The sequence below is a fragment of the Equus asinus genome, chromosome 6 (genome assembly GCF_041296235.1).
Source record: "Equus asinus isolate D_3611 breed Donkey chromosome 6, EquAss-T2T_v2, whole genome shotgun sequence".
NCBI lineage: Eukaryota > Metazoa > Chordata > Mammalia > Perissodactyla > Equidae > Equus > Equus asinus.
Window position 1 is genome coordinate 30,640,226 of NC_091795.1, and position 17,852 is coordinate 30,658,077.

At 44.3% G+C, this 17,852-nt stretch overlaps 1 protein-coding gene and 1 long non-coding RNA gene across 3 annotated transcripts in view; one reads left to right on the top strand and one right to left on the bottom strand.

The window, feature by feature from the left end:
- Nucleotides 1–2,792: 2,792 nt before the first annotated feature.
- On the bottom strand, nt 2,793–9,710 carry LOC123286675 (uncharacterized). The gene is made up of 3 exons (XR_006529382.2): nt 9,420–9,710; nt 7,191–7,964; nt 2,793–3,835 (listed from the first exon to the last, which is right to left on the bottom strand). It is a non-coding gene; the product is annotated as an uncharacterized lncRNA (long non-coding RNA).
- An 89-nt stretch (nt 9,711–9,799) lies between these two features.
- SUCLG1 (succinate-CoA ligase GDP/ADP-forming subunit alpha) overlaps nt 9,800–17,852 on the top strand; it is a 37,709-nt gene continuing 29,656 nt past the window's right edge. The window contains exons 1-2 of one of the 2 annotated variants that reach the window (XM_014852849.3): nt 9,947–10,073; nt 14,202–14,396. In XM_014852849.3, coding sequence (XP_014708335.1) covers nt 14,342–14,396 — 55 coding nt within the window. In that variant the 5' untranslated portion in view covers nt 9,947–10,073; nt 14,202–14,341. Of the gene's footprint in view, nt 10,074–14,201; nt 14,397–17,852 lie in introns of both variants that reach the window. The other variant, XM_014852848.3, reaches the window with a different exon arrangement.

A 17,852-nucleotide genomic window follows, 5' to 3' on the forward strand; every position in this document is an offset into this window, starting at 1 on the left:
TAATAAAGCCCTCCCCGAAGTGTGTTAGTGGAGGCCACGGGGGATGCTGGACTGCCACCCCCACCCAGCAGTAACAAGGCATCCTCCACCTCCGAAATATCATTGCACTTCCTGTAAATCTATAATTCTTTCAAAATAAAAGTTTTTTTTTTTTAAACTGTAAATTTTGCCATCTTCTTTCTCATCCTCTCATAGTTATACTAGCTAACTGTATATGGGGTGGGGAGGGGAGGTTGGAACAGAGAGAGAGAGAAAGCCAACATGACTGAGCTAATTTCTAATTGCTTCCCAAATGGCGGAGTTTGAAACACTGTCTTTGCAACATCCTGTTACCTTCAATACCTGCTGGCAGGGCTGGTGTGTCTATAACAGGCACAGGAGGATGATCAAGGCTTTAAGCGTGAACTCCTAGGAACTCCTCGTCAAAAGCAGGGAGTTGCCAAATGCCAGGGGCTGCATGTGGATCATCTGGGGAGCTTTTTAAAAATGCAAATTCCTGAGATGCCTCACTTGGGAGATTTTGATTGCTTAGATCCTGAAGAAGCATCACTGAGCCAAGGCCTCAGTGGTTCCTATTGGCTCCAACTGTTGCTCTGACTCAGGAGCTGAGCCTAAGCATTAAGAGATGTGGGTGATAATCCTTGATCTCTTCCACTCTAGACGTATGACCTAGGGCATGTCATATCTCTTTATTCTACTTAGTATATTATTTTTGCTTCCCTAGTTTTGACTAATTTTCAGAATAAAATGGAATGTAAGAAAAACCTGGAGTTAAATAAAACATGTTGCCCTCCTTGCTTTGTGTTGACCACCTCCCACCACTTGTCTGACACTTGCATTTTTAACTGCCTCCTCCTGGGGGCCTGAATCCTGCTGGTGGGAAAACAAGCCAGGGAGACGTGAAAGGTCCCAGGCCCTGACACTGAGGTGGTGCGTTTGGAACACTGTGATTGCCTCTGACAAGGAGAACAAGGTGACCACAAAACCTAGAGTGTCAGTCAGAACCACAGCTGCCAGGTCCTGATAAGTGATATTCAAGTCTGCCCCGAGAAGCTGCCTCCTGAGTAGTAGTTGGAGAAAACAGAGTTGTGAATCTGGGGCTTCTGCCTGTCCTGAGTGAGATCCCGCAGGCTGGTTTAAGCCTCCAGGAAGACACCCCGCTCTCAGCTTCCTCAGGAGGGAGCAGCTTGTGCTCTCTCTTAGTCTATCTTTTAAAAAATGAGGTGATGGTATTCAACAGCTTAACACATTAAGTGCCTGTCTGTTTTTATTTCATTTTCAGGAAGATCCAAAACTTTTGGTCATCTATTTTACCCAGAGCCATTACTAAATGTCAGCTCCAATATCACATAAAAATAAACTAACTGGGTCAGAGGGAAGGTGAACTAACATTTACCAAGGAACCTCCATGTGCCAGGAACTGTGCAATGTACTTTCTGTGTACACTGTTCCTCTTGTTCCTTATAATAACCCTGTGAGGTAGCGGTTATGGCCCATATTTTGTACATAAATATAAAAGGTGCATGGCTTGTGGAAGCCAGAGAAGAGGGGTGATCTCCAGAGACTAAATTTGTGAAGGTCTACATGTGTGTATGTGCAGGGCGGGGCTCCTTCCTCAGCAGAAGAAACTGCCATCTGTGCCACAGCAAGGCAGAGGCAGGAAATCACCTGGGAGCTTTGAAGGCAGCTCCCCTTAGAGGAGTAGGATGGACCAACCTGGGATTAAAGGATGTGACTTCTCTTAGAGGCTAGTGTAGAGGAGTGGACACCACTTGGAGAGAAAATTGTGGGTCACCAGAAACAGGAGGACGGTAGATCTGCATTGTGGTGGATACCTGGCCCGGTCTTGATCCAGTACTCCAGGGTCACTGGCACGGATTGTAGGAGAGCAGGGCTTAGCAGTGATGCTGAGAACATGGGCTTCCACAGCCTGAGCCTCTGTCACCTCTTTGTGTCAGAGTAACAGAGTCAGATGGGTCATTTCCTGCCCTCGTAAGACTGTCATAAGTATCAAGAGGCACAAAATGTAAGGCAGATCTGAATGTCCGATCTCCTTGCTATTTCCTGCATATAGGGAACAAAGCAGAGCACAGGAGTTGTTCCTTGAGCCTTTTAAATACAAGGGAGGAATCTGAGACTCAGAGAGATTAGGTGATTTCCCCATGGTGACACTGCCATGAGTGCTGGGGCAGAGACCTGAGCTCTGGACTGTCCGATGGTGAAGTCCACATGTATTCTATTCGTGAGCTGTGTCCCCTTCACCAGCACTGGGTGGACATGCAGAGGATATTTTCATTTGTTTTTCAATTTATCTTGTTTCTTTCTTACTTACCATTTCATCTTGCCTCTCTTTGGGCTAAGTTCATAGAGAATCATTTTTACGGAAAGATAACATGTTACTTATTATTAAGCATTTGAAAGTCATAGTCTAAAATCATAAAGTAGGAATAAGCAGGGATATCGAGGTTTGTATATGGCTTTATGGCCTTAAGCCTGGCAGCAGGACACAGATTTCAGGTATGGTGTGACTTCTGTGCCTTGACCTCTGCCTGGAATGCCTGCTGCCTGCTGCTGCCCACACCACTGACACGTGCACCCACAAGTGCTTGAAAGTCCTTCCAATCAGTGAGTCCCAACGGGCCTGCTAGAGAGACCAGGACAGAAGCATTCTCTTAGGGAAGGATTTGGTTGGAGTTGTGAGCATGTAAGCCCAGAGGGAGGCAAGCCTTCATGACTTATTCGAGCTAGGCCTGAAGGATATGCCCTAGGTTTTTCAGTTAAATGAGCCTGTGATAATAATGGGCAACGTTTATTGAGTGTTTACTAGTCTCTTTTCTGAGTGTTTTACATGGCATATCTCATTTAATCCACACAACAATCCTATGAGGTGGGCACTATTATTATCCCTATTTACAAGGAAGGAAACTGAGGCACAGAAATTTCCAAGTGACAAATAAAACTGGGAAATATCCAACAGGCAATAAAACCACAAACTTTGGGGTTAATCTTTCTGCTGGATAGAAACAATTTGCATCTCTACCAGACAAAAATCGACAAGTCAACAGAGAGCTTCCCAAACTCTGGGTCCTAATCACAACATTTCATCCATAAAAACTCAAAATTACTGATTATTCTTTCTGGTTATAAAAGTAATGTGTTAACCTTGGCGAACACTTAGACGATATTGAAAAGAATAAATCCAAAAGTAGAAATTATCTTTAAAACGAATAATGAACAAGTGTATTACTTTTGTATTAACCATGAAACAAGGTTAAATAAAGGTTTGTCCTTCTAGAGAATGAAATAATACTTTGGTGGGCATGTTAGCCAATGTTCCAGAATGGAACTGAAAGGGCACACATCCTTTTGGGTCCATGCAGATCCTTTCAACTTCTGTCAGGTGATATCACTTTTCAAAGCCCAAAACTTTCACTTATTTAAGAAATATATAAAGCCCCAAGGAAAAGGGCAACTTTCACAGAGCCAAGCCATGAAGATGCTGAACACAGATGAGTGATGGAGCCTGAGCCAGAGCCTCCACAGCTTGGTAACCTCGGGAGTTGTTTTTTGTGGAGTTCTTCGTCTTCCAGGAACATGGGCCATTCTCCTCCACCTTGGAGTCTTTCTCAGGCCATAACCAGCTTCCCAAGAACTCTCCTTTCCTCTCCATAGGCCTCAGGATCCTGCTTTCCTCTACTTTCAGTACTAATTCTTGGGACTCTTCTTTGCCCCCTCCACTAGGCTTCAGAGTAGGACACAATGTCACAATGTCTTCAGTTACATTCCAGAGTCTCAGGGACTCTTGCTCTCTCCTGGTGTCTTGGATTTTCATCTGCTACAAAGAAATTAAAAAATAAATACAGACACACACTCACACAGAGAGAGAGAGGGAACTTCTAGAAGATATCCTTGATGCAGAAGGAAAGTTATCCTAGAAGTATCAGGGCCGGGGGTGGGGGGGTGGGGAGGAAAAATAGCTTTCCTGGCTATAATTCCAGAAATTCTCACCACGAATCACTAATTTTGTGAAGACAGTAGCAATCTCTGTTAAGATGCAAACATGTAATTTAGGAGAGGCTATCTATAAAAGTAGGCCAAAGTCCTAGCGTATCTAATCCCCCAGAGACAGCATTGCCCTGAGAAACAGGGCAAAGGTCTGCAGATGCTCTTAGAGGTGGTGAGAGAATGGCTGGACCCAGCACTGGCCAGCATGAGAACACTGGCTATCCAGGGAAAAAGAAACCAGTCAGCCTTCAGAAGGAGAGGGTCACAGAGTGGGGAAAGGAGGGACATCCAAACTAAGCTGTTTTCTTTATGGTTTCACTAAGGACTGACTCTTGCTTTCTCATCACTTTCTTCTGGAAGGGGCATCTGGTAGATACTGTCATGTGCCACCCAGATGCCCCTTCAATGAAGGACATGCTGCTGGAGTGCTATTGGCAGATAGTCTTCAGCTGTGTCCCACAACCCTTCTAGGAATTTCCTGGACCCATGGTCATGTCCCTTCCAGGGCTGCTTACACCTGGTGATGATCCATGGGGGTATGGATGCCTGGCCATCTTGCCTGATTCAGGGAAGTTCTCAATTCTGAAGGGCATTGGCCAAGGCTGTCATTGGGCCTGCATTGCAAGTGGACTTCTCTCTCTCTGCCCAATCTTGCTCTCTTCCCTTCCCTTCAATGGGAGTTAGTCCCTGGAGTCCTCTTTACAAGGTATTCAGAGTCTCCTTCCTAGGGGATCAAATCTGCAACAGGGCTCAAATATAGGGCAAAGAAATTATATTTGGAAACCATTTCTTCTAAAGGAGAGGTCAAAGCTCTTGCCATTACTATAAGGGTCCAATGCAGATGAAACTCCCCTTCAGAGGTGCTGAGTGGATCAGGCAGCCGAAGAACCATAATAGGCTTTGAGGAGGGCCCTGTGAGTGCATTTCAGAACCTTCTTTGTCCTCATTCTTCAGGAGAGGCAGCCAAGCTAGCAGTGCCAGTGCCTGTAAGGGGCGAGGGAAAGAGCCTGCCTCTGCTGACATCAGCCAAGGGTGTTGGCTGGCTCTTTCTCAGAATTGTGCTGTGTGATGCTCTCTTTGAAGCCGCACTTCAAATGAAAATAATCCCTAGCTTTTCTGACTCATCTCTTCTCCCAGTTTTACAAAAGCTGAAGCTTTGTCGGGTTAAGTGTTTCTGATTTGTGTTGTACCATCTTCCTAAATAAGGCCAAGGATACAAGCTCCGTCTTCTCTGTATGTATGAGGAAGGGATTAGTGATGCCTACAGCGGCGCCTGAGGGCTTAGGCTGGCTACTCAGCCCCGGAAGCCTCAGCCTATCTTGGTTACAATACATTTCTCCTCAAGTGTGCTTCTATCACTGAAGCTGCTGTTTTTTCATTTAGAAGGCAGTTTTTTTTTTTTTTTTTTTTTCAGAGAGAAGCTCGCAGAACTGGGCCTAGATGGCAATGGCATGAATGTCTGTGTCCCTCCCAAATTCATATGTTGAAATCCTAACCCACAATGTGATGGTATTAGAAGGTGGGACCTTGGGGAGATAATCAGGTCATGACGGTGATACTCTCATGAATGAATGGGATTAGTGCCCTCACAAAAGGGACCCCAGAGAGCTCTCTCACCCTCTCTCTGCTACGTGAGGATGTAAGGAGAAGCGAGCAAGCAGTCTGCACTTCAGAAGGGGTCTCTCACCAGAAGCTGGGTGCTGGCACCCTGATCTTAGATTTCCGGTCTCCAGAACTGTCAGAAATAAATTTCTACCATTTCTAAGCTCCTTGGCAGTCTAGAACACTTTGTTATAGCAGCCCAAGCTGACTAAGACACTAGAGAAGGTTCTTTTTGTTCCATTTCCATGTGGCAGAGTCAGACTGTCTTGGTGAATACACAGAAAGCTTGGTCACATCCAACTTGTGGCAGGAAGGTACTTCGTAATGTTAACTGATGCTTTCCCTTCCAATATTTCCTTCTGTTCTTTGGCCCACCCCTCACCAATACTTACACCCCTTCCTCTCACCAGTTTCTGTTTGGCATTCTCAGGCTATTGCCCCAGGAAAGGAATGTGTACCTCAAAGCCCCTGGGAACAACAGAGCTAACTTAGATTTAGGGCAAAAATGAGAGTAATGTCACCAAGACTAGAAAATGATTTCCAGGCGAGGGAAGAAGGGGGGCAACCAGTAGAGCTTAGGTGTTGATTCGCCCACTCCTCCAGCTTAGAGGTGCGGGGAGGTGAGCAGTCCAAAGAATCACCAAGATGGTTTGGGGGACACACGGAGCAGACTGTATTAGTCTGCCTGGGCTGCCAGAACGAAATACCACAGACTGAGTGGCTTAAACAACAGAAGTTTATTTTCTCACAAATCTGGAGTCTGGGAAGTTCAAGATCAAGATGCTGGCCAATTTAGTTCCTGGCTTCTTCCAGGCTTCTCTCCATGTCCTCACATGGAGTGATGGAGAGAAAGAGATACAGAGACAATGGGAAAGGTGGGGGGGGGGGGAGAGAGAGAGAGAGAGAGACAGACAGACAGACAGAGAGGGAGAGAGGGAGAATGCTTGCTCTCTGGTGTCTCTTCTCATAAGGACACTAATCTTATTGGATCAGGGTCCCATCCTTATGCCCCTGTTTAACCTTAATTACTTCTTTACTCCAAATACAGCCACACTGGGTTAGGATTTTAACATATGAATTTGGAGGGGGAAAACAATTCAGTCCATAGCACAGAGACTGGCGGCACCTGACAGAGAGAGAGGGAGAAAGCAAGAGCGAGCAGACTAGTGGCAAGATCCAGCTAAACGGTATGTCTAGGCAAGCAGGGATGTTTCCTGTGGCCCCACATAGCACCAGAGGGGCTGGATGGTTCTCACGTACTTGAGAAGAGCCCAGAGATAGCTGAGAGAGCCTGACGGAAAGGGGCCTTGCAAGTAGGAGTAAGGGATTACTGGTAATCCTAACTGTCTCTGATTCTTCCCACGTTAGTGGCAATAGAGAGGGGTGAAGGGCAGGCGTGGGGTGGGAAATGGATATATGTTATGTGTGTATGTGCACAAAATAGATGTGAGAGCAAATACAAGAAATTGGATAATACTGGTTTCCCCAGGGGAGAACTGGGTGGTGGGGAGACAGGTAAAAGGAAGATTTCTCACTATACAAATTTTTTACCTTTTGAATTTTGATCCATGGGAATAACTTACCTATTTTTAAGATGAATAGTCCCCATTCAATCTAATTTAAAACTTAAATCCTATACCTATGTCAGAGCTCCTTCCTCACTCCCAGGTCTGGCATGATCTGTGGCTCTACAACCTGCAGCCGGTCAGGAGTCCATCTGTTTTCTTCTCCTTCTTTCACTCCTCCTCTTTGCTCCCCTGCTCCAGGCTCCGGCAGGGGTGGGCTGAGGTTTGGATAAAATCTCTTATATGGGGCTATTTGTGGCTCTCTCCTGATGGTCCATGTGCTCTGGAATTCCAGTACTTTGTGGATTTTTCAGTAGATTCTCTCCTCCTCCTCCGCCTAGGGAACTCCATCCGCAGGGTATCATGATGCAAGTTAAGTGCCCTTTGGCTGACCTGTTGTAACTCCCTCCGCTCCCCTCCTGCCCTTGGAGGTCTTCCATGGTCTTTTAGGCTGGGGTTCCTTCCTTGCCCCAGCAGATTAACCTTAGGCGGAAGCTCAGCTTTCTTTCCTGGCATCCATTTCCTCAGAGGAATATTACACATCTTGCCACACCAAATACTGCCCTGCGTGCCAATAAGGGCAGCTCCAGCCAGCCTCCTGCCTTGACTTCTCCAGGCAGGAAGCAGACATTAGTCTCTAGGTTTCGGTCTACCATCCAAAGTCAATTTTTCCCAAACATTCTTTGACCAGATCTACTCTAGGGCACTGAGATGAACTCGTGAATTCCTGCAGTCCTGCAGGCATTTAATGTCAGTCTTCTTTTTGTAAAGAGTCCTCTCCCACTGACCTGTCTGGGGGTGAGAGGAAAGGGGACACTCAGCTGATAACTCATCTCCTTCTTCAGTGAATTCCAGTATTTTGCTTATTTGAGCTGGCTGAGGTGTGAGGAAGTGAGTCCAAAGACAACTCTGACCTCCTCTTATCAAAATCTGGAGAGAGGTTGCTCCTAGGCTGCCCTCCTTAGAATGTACAGGTACTTATGGTCTGTTGCCCTCAGCTTTGGGGCTCAAGCCAAAATTCTGACACAAATGGAAATGTCCTATTCCACATGTGGTTACTCATATCAGCAAAAGCTTCAAAACATCAACCTGCCGGGTGCAGAAGCAAGCTCTTATCTTTAATGATAATAACGACCCCTCATTGAATGCTTACAATGGACTAAGAACTTTATGTATTAATGCATTAACTGTTCACAACACTATTATGAGATAGGGAGTTTCAGCCCTTCTCAGCGAGAAAACTTGAGACCCGGAGGTCACATAGCCAGTGGCAGAACAGGAATTTGAATCTAGATCTGTCTGACTTCAAAATCAATCTGCATATAAAGATGAGTGGTCTAGTTAGTGTCTACTGTAATTGCCTCGCATCAATGAACTATGGAATTGGGGTGCAGTTATTATGAGGGATTGAAATGTTCTTAGGACCATCAAACATGGTGTGTGAGTTCAATAAATAAACATATACACTATTTCTTATATATCAATTCAATTCAACAAATAATGAGTTCTCTCTTTGTCAGGCATTGTTCTAGGTCCTGGGGACACACCAGTGTACAAAACAAACAAAAATCCCTGTCCTCGTGGAAATAAAAATCCATTAAAATTATACCGAAATCATTTGTCATCATGCATTTCACCAATTAAATGAAACTAACAATATAACTATTATGTGAAGGCTCAGGAAGAACTTTGCTATTTAAAATGAGTCTTCATACTAGACCCGTTCGGAAACCACTGGTAATATTTAAATGATCACAGGACATGCTTCGTTAGATGAGGGAGGGCTTTTGCGTGCAATTAAGTCCAACCAGGGACCGACAATATCTGGGTCACAGAGAAAATATTGGGCAATCTCCTCGGGTAATCCCACTCATACATCACCCAGCTCGGTGTAAATTATGACTACTTAAGCAAATTAGGATTATAATTTCATTCATGATAAGGATGGGGAATCTCAGGAGCACACTTGGAGGTAGGGAGGTGGATTACTTTATCTCTCGCTCACCCTTTGACTCTGGGACTCTCTGAGGTTCCTTCTAAGGCTCTTACAGAAGGAGTGGACGGTTTGTTTAACCAGGGAGCAGTCCCATTTGACCTGTAACTGCAGCCCTCCAGGTTCCCCAGGGAAGAGGCCCTCATGCACTCAGTACCCGTCAAAGGTTCTATGACAGCTTGTTTAACCAAAAGACCCACGTTCCAAGAAATGGTCAATAAGGTAGCTTTTGGTGCTTCTCGTCAGGTCCATACCTTCACTGGACACTAGCAGGGGCTCAGATTCACTGTTACCACCGGGAATCCTTCCGGGTCCTCGTCAGGCGGGGCTGCGAGGAGTACTACGCTCTCCACATGGCAGGAGAGGAAAATGAACGTGCCGATCAGCCTAGGGACACGGAAAGTTCTGCCCTGCACCTCACGCTTTCCTCAGTCCTTCCGCCCCCTCTCCTCCTGGTCTGACTTCCCTCTCGCCTTCTCTTCCCTTCCCGAAGGCCCCACGTCAGCTACAAACAAGTCGCGCCATCGAACTACATTTCCCACAATGGCGCGCGCCGACCAGCCTTGCATGGGGTTTGCCCTAGGCTGCCGTGGTAACTAATGTTGCATCAAACCCACACTTCTCAGGAAGAGCCGAGTTATTGTCTATTTATTCCTAAAGAGTCCTTTTTCCTTCTCCACCTGCGATCCCCAAAGTTGGGTGAAGAGGCCTCCGCGGGGGAAAGTCATTCAGGCGATTGCCCTGGCCATCCGCTTCCTCTTCGAGCCTCGGCCCTGCCGGGCCTCCGGGGGCCTGCGAATGTCATTGGTGGTTGACCGCAGCCCTTGCCGCCGTCGCTGCCGCCGAGACCATGGCCTCCGGCAGTCCCGGCCTCGCCGCTGCCCGCCTCCTGCTGCGCTCCTTCCTCCGTGAGTCCGGCCGGGACTCTCTCCTCCTGGTCCCGCGAGCGCCTGGCCCCGCTGGGCGCAATGTCCTGGTCCAGGCCGCGTCTGGGCCCCCCAGGGCGCGGCCTCGGTGGGGGCCGGGAGCCGCAGGAGTCCGGCCCCAAATTGGGGACCCTTAGCGGTGGGGAGTGGAGGGGTGTAGTTTTGCTGCATATGTGTCGCGGGGGCATGACTTAGGCTGCTGACGGATGGGGACATAGGGTGGCTGAGCCAGGATTAGGGTCTGCGAACCCTGCAGACCTGGGGGCATGCTCTTGTCCTCGGCGGTGATGGGTGGCGGGATGAGGGCAGTGTTTAGGCTGGCCCTGTTTGGGAGTGAGAGGCAGGTGGTCCAGGATGAACTCAGCTGAGAGGGTGAGTGGGTTGAGAGGTAGGGGAAGGATATCAGTAGGAAATTGGAGGGTGAGGCTGACCCTGGTACAGAGGGTGCTACGCTTCTAATTGTCCTTTCTGTAGACTGTAGGGTTAGCGGAAAGGTGGGTTCTGAACCCAGAGTCAGCGTAGCCCAAAAGACTCCTAGATGCTGAGAGTTGACTGGGGCCTTAATCAACTTATTTGCAGTGTGTCCAGCAGGCGGTGTGAACCCCTCAGTTCTTGAAAACTTAATACCCAAGGTTGCTAGTCTTTGAGTAACACTGATTGTTGAAAATTCTTGCTATGTTGAAAGTCTCTTTGTTTGTTAGGTAGGTTGTGTAGGAAGAGACTTTGCAATTAGGCAGATCAGGGTTTGAATCTGGCTGGTCCCGTACAGTCTGTGTAATAACCCTGGGGATGTTTCTAAGTCTACTTCTCAATTTCTGTTTCAAATCCCTTGAAAATAATACCATGTTTTAGTGAATCTGAGACTCCATCACTTGTAAGATGCACAAGTATTTTGTCTGCCACTGACAGTGGAAGATGATTGCTAATTAAAGTTGTGACACACCATTGGTTGTCAGATGTATCCTGACTTAAGGAGCATTAAAAAGTGAAAAAATGTGCATTCTAGAAATGATGCAGTCCAGGATGATCTGGGTTTACCATGAGGAATAGGTGAAGCAGTTTATATAAAGCACGTGGGATCTAATAGACACTCCACTAAAGTTAGTTTTCTTCGCTTTTCCTTTCTTTGACTTTGTTTTTAATTCTACTCCTTGTACTGAATGTTGAATGAGACAATTCATTTCTTAGGAAGATTACATTCTAAAGTGTGCCATGATGAGTGTGCACTCAATAGCTACACTTAGTTGCTAGATAATGTGAGGGCAAACGTCTGGCTAGATGCCTTCAGCAAGTAGGAAAAAGTTAGGTTAATTGGGAAGGTTTACTGGAGATTCTTACTGTATAATTTAAAGGACATTTGAGGATCTTGTAGGCGGGAGGGAAAAAGGGATTGGTTATACCCATATCTTTCTCTCCTGGGGTCTTGCTCATCTGAGTTTCTGAAAAATGCTAGACTTGGATGGGTATGATAGCCTCGGAGAAAAATGCTAGCTCTCTGTAGGAGGAGAGTCTAGAGAAGAAAGGAAGAGTGTCTAAAAGATCAGAATCCTTAATCCACCCTTAGCAATCCTCTATTCACAGAACCGGAAATTCTCTTTTCCTAGACTCAGGACCATGAGGCCTTAAGAAATTATCTAATTTAGCTTTCTGTTACTGGAGTGGGTTCAATTATCCTAGTCATGTGGTTAACCAGCATGTTATCAAGGATCTGAGATTTAAACCAAGTTATCTCCTATATTAGAGGGCTTACAGACTACAGTGTTTAATGTATAAGAACCTCTGAACCCCCTAAATCTCTTTCCCGGGTCACATTTCTAAGCCCATTTCCACTCCCACTGGAAAAACAGCAGCCACAACAATATTACCTTGCAATGATTTTTTAAGGTGGTCACAAATTATTTAGGCTTTGAGGTTAGTAGTGGAACTAGAGATGCCAGGGACTTTGGTTCCCTTTTCTCTTAAGTTTCACTTGATGGTACATTTTGTGCGGACAGTCCTAAGTGTTGCAATATTGATTTGAGTTAGGGAAAAAAAACCCCAAACACTCATAGATGCCTTCCAGAGCCCTACTGGGGGCAGCCTAGAGTGTTTAGAAATGCCTAAGCCAAAAAAAAAAAAAAAAAAAATCAAACAGTTTTACAGCTTATGAAAAAAGGGAAAGAGTCCAGTTGAAGTGGGGAGAGAAAATAAAATGAAAAATAAGGAAGATTTCTTCCATGACAAAATTTAAGGATTTTATAAACGCCTTTGAAGTTGAAATAGTAAAGTTTTTCAGGAAGTATAAAGAAATGCAAAGTCGTTTTAAACATAAGCAGGAGTTCCTATAAGTTGGGTCTTTTAGAATAAATAGGGAAAAGAGCCCATATTTTTGAACCTCAGAATTATGATGTTTTAAGGCCGTAAAGTGAACTTTACAATCCAACTGGTCCCATTCGTTTGTTTGGCAGATGAGGAAATAAACCTAGAAAGTTTTCTTAGGCAGTATCAGAATGGATACTAGAACGCACATCTTCTGACTCTGCAGTGCCCTTTCTACTAGTACATGCTATGTGATACATGATACTTTGAGGCTCCCGATTTTTTTTGTGTGTGGCAGTCTCCCTTTGTTGAGAAGGTGACTACCCTGCTCAAAGGTGCCACATGCCTTTTCCATGTGTCTACTGAGTTGTGTAGGCCTGTTTTGGAATCAGGAAAACATTTGTAAGTGTAGTTTGGAAAGGAGGGCCCTCAACAGTGATGTTTCTGATGCTAGTATCTGTTGCCATTGCATCTAAGAACCAAATCTTTGTTTCAGAAATACAAAATGACCTTGATCTAAATGAAACAATGTAGCCATGGGAAAGTGATTTGATTTTCTGACCTCAAACTTGTTTTTCCGTAGAGACTTAATTGTGGATGCTCAAAATAATTTCTCTAAGTATAGAGGAACAGTTTCATTTCACTGAAGGACAGGGATTTTTGTTGCCATAGACCCACATTTTTTTACATTATAACATTTTTAAAATTGGGATGTGTCTTATAGTACTTACTAGTATTTCTTAAAATCTATGGTGTTTTATATTTGATGAAATGTGGTACTAAGCTTCATTTGTTAGTAAATATTAAATGACTATATGATTTTGCATTTGAGTAGCGGATTATTTGGGGTTTGGGAGTAAGTGGCTACTGAGCTACTCTGCTATATTTTAAGTTCCTATAGGTAGGGATCATGATAGCCTGTGTATTACATATGCATAATATATATGATTAATCACATTTGTTAAAATTGTGAATACATGCGTGAATAAATGAGAAACAAGGATGTATTTTGAGAAGTGAGTTGGAGGAGAGGAGTATTTTCATGAACAGAGTTTCAGGTTATTGGTGAGGAGCATGAAACTGGTCATACGAGGCCGTGGTTTGAGTCCCATCTGGGCAGGTGCTCATTGGCCATGGCTCACTTTGTTAATCCCGCAGCCGTCTTATAAACGATGTGCTTGCTCTCTATGGGGCAGAGGACTCAGCATGTGGCTGACTGATAGAGATTTATGACCCCCGTTGAAGGCACAGCTCTCTCAGATTCCTCAGTCCGTTTCCTTCATGGCCCTTATTAGTTTGCACTTTTGTAGTTTTCTGTTTCTTTGTTTAATGTTTAAATGTCTCACAGGGCAGGATACTTCATGTGGGTAAGGCCTGAGTCCATCTTGTTCACCCCCGAATCCCTAGTACCTGGCACATAGCCTGGCACATGAACGCCTTAAAGCAGTTTGGTCTTCTCATTCTGCATTAGTAATAATAATGATAATGAATAGCTAACAGTGAAATAGCTCTTGCTCTTCCCTAGGCATTATTATATGTGGTCGGTATATGATTAACTCATTTAGTTCTCATATTGCCTGTGAGGTACATGGTATTTTTACAATGTTTTTACAATGAAGCTGCACCTTTTAAAATATTTCATATGTTAAAAATTTACAAGTATATGTGTACGTGCTATACAATATATGTAGACATGGATTAGCATATTTATACATAAACGTATATAGGATGGACATATGAGGACATATGTAAAGCATTTCTGGTTGGACTTATTTGATTTTAAAGTATGAATTATATGTTCTCTCTTTTTAGGAAATGATTTCCCTTTGTGCTCACATAGGATGTGAACCCAGCTGTGGGAGTGTTCCGGGCACCTTGCTGCTCAATTTACAGGCATCATCTTATATCAACATTGCAGTCTCCTCATGGGCAGCTGTTAATTCCATTTTCAGATGGGAAGACTGAGGCTAAGGGAGAGCAAAAGACCTGCCCCAGGCCACATGGCTGGTGAGCAGCAGAGCATGAACTCAAGCCCAGGCTATCTGATTCCTGGGACTCTGTGTTCTTAGTTGCTCCTGGGATGCAGTCCCAAGGTTAGGCTGGCCCATTTCTAAGAACTTGAAGAGAAGGCAACTCCACCACTTTCTCAGGAGATGGCCCACAGTGTGGCAGCCATAGCCTTCACCATTGGGAAATTCGTCCTGGTGCACAACCTCAGGCCTTCCTCCTACCTTAATCTTTAATTTAAAATGCTCGTTTTCTCAATATTGATAAAATCAGGTATCTCCTCTTGTGCTGACTTACCATTTGTCTGTCATCAGTTGTGTTTCTTGTTTATGACCTTTATCCATTTTTCTGTTAGACTTTTGGTCTCTTCCTTCCTGTTGACACTTCCTGTGGCTAACTAAGGTTAATTCCTTGTCTGTTATGTTATGAAAACACTTCTCTGGTCTGTCACTGCCTTTAACTCTGCTATGTTTTGCTCTAAGTTCTTTCTTTTGTCAGGTAATGAAATAGTCCATTTGTGTTACATTACTGTTTCTGGATTTTATTTGTTTTAAAAAAAAGGTTAGCATGGAATTTGTACTAGCTTGATAAAGCCTTGAGGACCACTAGCAACATTTAGGGCTGGACTTCGGTGCAATCTTTATACAAATTTTAGGGAAACCTATGATCTTTGCATGCACAAAAATAGATGTTTGTTTTTTCCCCTCTTTCCTGATAAGGGGGAGTTTGAGATTGACATTTTCCAGTTCACACAAAAAGGGATGAAACGTAGGACATTAGCTTGATATAAGTATTTCTTTTATTGGCCCTCTCTCTAGTCCTGAAATTCAGTCAAATGTTTCCTGTGCACCTACTCTTTAAGGCATCTTGGGAGACACCAGGGTGAAGAAGACAGGATCGTTACACTCATGAGATTTATAGCTAGAAGTTCTAAAAATATTTAGATAATACTTGAAATAAATTTAACTGCAAATAATTTTACTTAGAAATAATGTAAACAAAGTACAGTGTGTACTGTTTATTATATATCACATGAAAGAATTTTCAGGTTCCATTCTTAATCTTAGATCCCCTACAAATCCCCACATCATATTCACAAGTCATGAATGTCATGTGAGGATTTAAGGATTCTTCACTGAATAATGTTTTATTTAAATGTGAACATGTATGAATTAATGAGTGAAATTCTCAGGAACTTGAGTAGATTGACTTCCTAATTGAAAGCTGAGAAATATTTGCAAGATGGTTTGGCCACCCTGTGGCCAAACCTAGAACACAGCACATCCTGGGTTCTAGATTTAACCTTAGGAAATAGCTTACTCTAGTTATTTGGTGGTTTTGTCACAGAGACCAGGTTTGTATTTAAACCCAAAATATGATTGAGCCTCTTTAAGCAGTGGACAGACAATTGAAGATTTGTACAGTAAACCACTTTGCATTTTTAGCAGAAGTAGAGTGGGCTGTTTTTCATTTCTTAAGGCATTTGATGGATAATTTTGGTGGGGAAGAAATCAAGCAGGGAAAGAAAATGCAAAGAGCCAATTTGACAGATTTCATGTTTACTAGTAGTTTGTATGCTTTACCAGCCCAGATTAAAGAGAGTGGTGGGATTGTAGGAGGGCAGGTGAAGAGATGCAGAGGTGGGGATGAGGAGAGACTGCCATCATGGGCAGCCTCCAGCCTATGATTCCAGGCCTTGGATTATGTAAGGTGGAGAAGAACGAGGAAGATGACATAATGACTTAAGATTTGTTAAGTTTTACTTGGAATAGAAGCATAGTTTGTATTATTTCCATCTGAAAGCAAACAAATAGCAAAAGAGAAAAAATTTCCTTGATTCTATGATGTCAACAATAGTAAGATTTATCATTGATTTTGTAAAAGTGATACCTTAAATATATCCACCATTTGTTACATGTGTTGCATGTCATGGTGGCATGGTGTAGTGGGAGACTGAGGGTTGGTCCTGGCTGGAGTGTGTGTCACCTGAAGCTGTAGAAGAGGTGGAAATTAAGGTGAGGAGGATTATAATGAACAGCCAGCCTTTAGGTCCTCCTCACAGCCATGGCAACTGGGAGAGTATGCTTGGTGTAAAGGGTCAGGGCTGGGGCAGGTTTCTCTTCTGCTGTGCGGTGAGTTTCTGGGGTTAAAAAGGCATTTGTGGTGATTATGGAACACCCTCATGGCTTGCTGGGTGCCTCAGGGTTTTCCTCTGGCTTTCAGAGGCCATTTTGATTGCCAGCCTTTCTCATTCGGTTGACCTACATGTCCAAGAGCAGTATTCCAGGAAAGAGGGATATGATGGTTGCTGGTTCCCTATCTGGGACCTCCTGTGACTAGTTGATCCCTATTGTGCAGGTGCAGCTAGAAGTTGGATAGGTCAAGTATTGGGAATTTTAGGAGTAAACTACTGGTAGCCTGGGCCTCAGTTTAGAGATAACCCCAATGAGGAATCTATCCCTTGACCCTACCCTTTCTGCTCCCTGAGCTCCCAACCCTCTTTACTCCACTTTTCCCCACGTACGCAGGCTTCTCTGCCTTGGGATAGGAGAGTTTATCTACCCCAAATGTCTAAGGCTTATTCCTACCATAGTACTTTTCACACTGTGCAGTTATGGCCTGCTTTATGTCAGTCTAGATAGATTGTGGCTTCTTTGAGGGCTGAGATTGTCTTATTCAACATTTTATTCTTGACATTTGGCATTGTGGCTTGGCATAGGCACTCCCCAAATGTTGACTGAATAAATGAGTGATTATAGCAACCCAAGGAACTGGGATATCTGCTTGATTATTCTAGCATCCTCTCATTTCAGTGCCAATGATACCTTGTCTGGCATCATACAGGTTTCTTGTCAGGGCAGAATGTAGTCAGGAATTTCCTTATCATTGAACATATATTTTGGGGTTGGCTCAAAGGTGATGGTAGCCTATTAGTTCTAGCTTACCTGAAGCTAGATCCATGTGAACCTGGGCTCATACAGTCGATGGGGAGATCACATATACACATGCCCACACATATGCATGATAGATCACCCAAGATCCACTTCACTGGATGCTCTAGAATGTCGGGGTCGTTGCACAGGCTCAGCAATACCAAAGGGCTAGGAGACTGTCTGGTAGGTGAGCTGCTGTTCATCACGCTTTCTGATGCAGTTTTTATAAGCACCAGGGATCTGGTGTTAGGAACTCTTGAGCTCCGTAGAGTTATCTAGGCGGTCTGGAGTAGAAGGTAGCGATCTTAGTTGTTCTGGTATGGAGGCCATGCTTTATGGATGTAGGCAGACCTGCCTTTCTCAGGGTACAGGGTCACTCCTGCCCCTGTGGAAGGAGAAGTGAATTGTCTGATGTCTCCTGTCTTAAATTAATGAGCATAAGAGTACTTGTGGAGGACTAAACTTTACCTTTAAAAAGCAAATATTTCCTTTTAGCAGGTATGGGCTCCAGATATCCTGACCT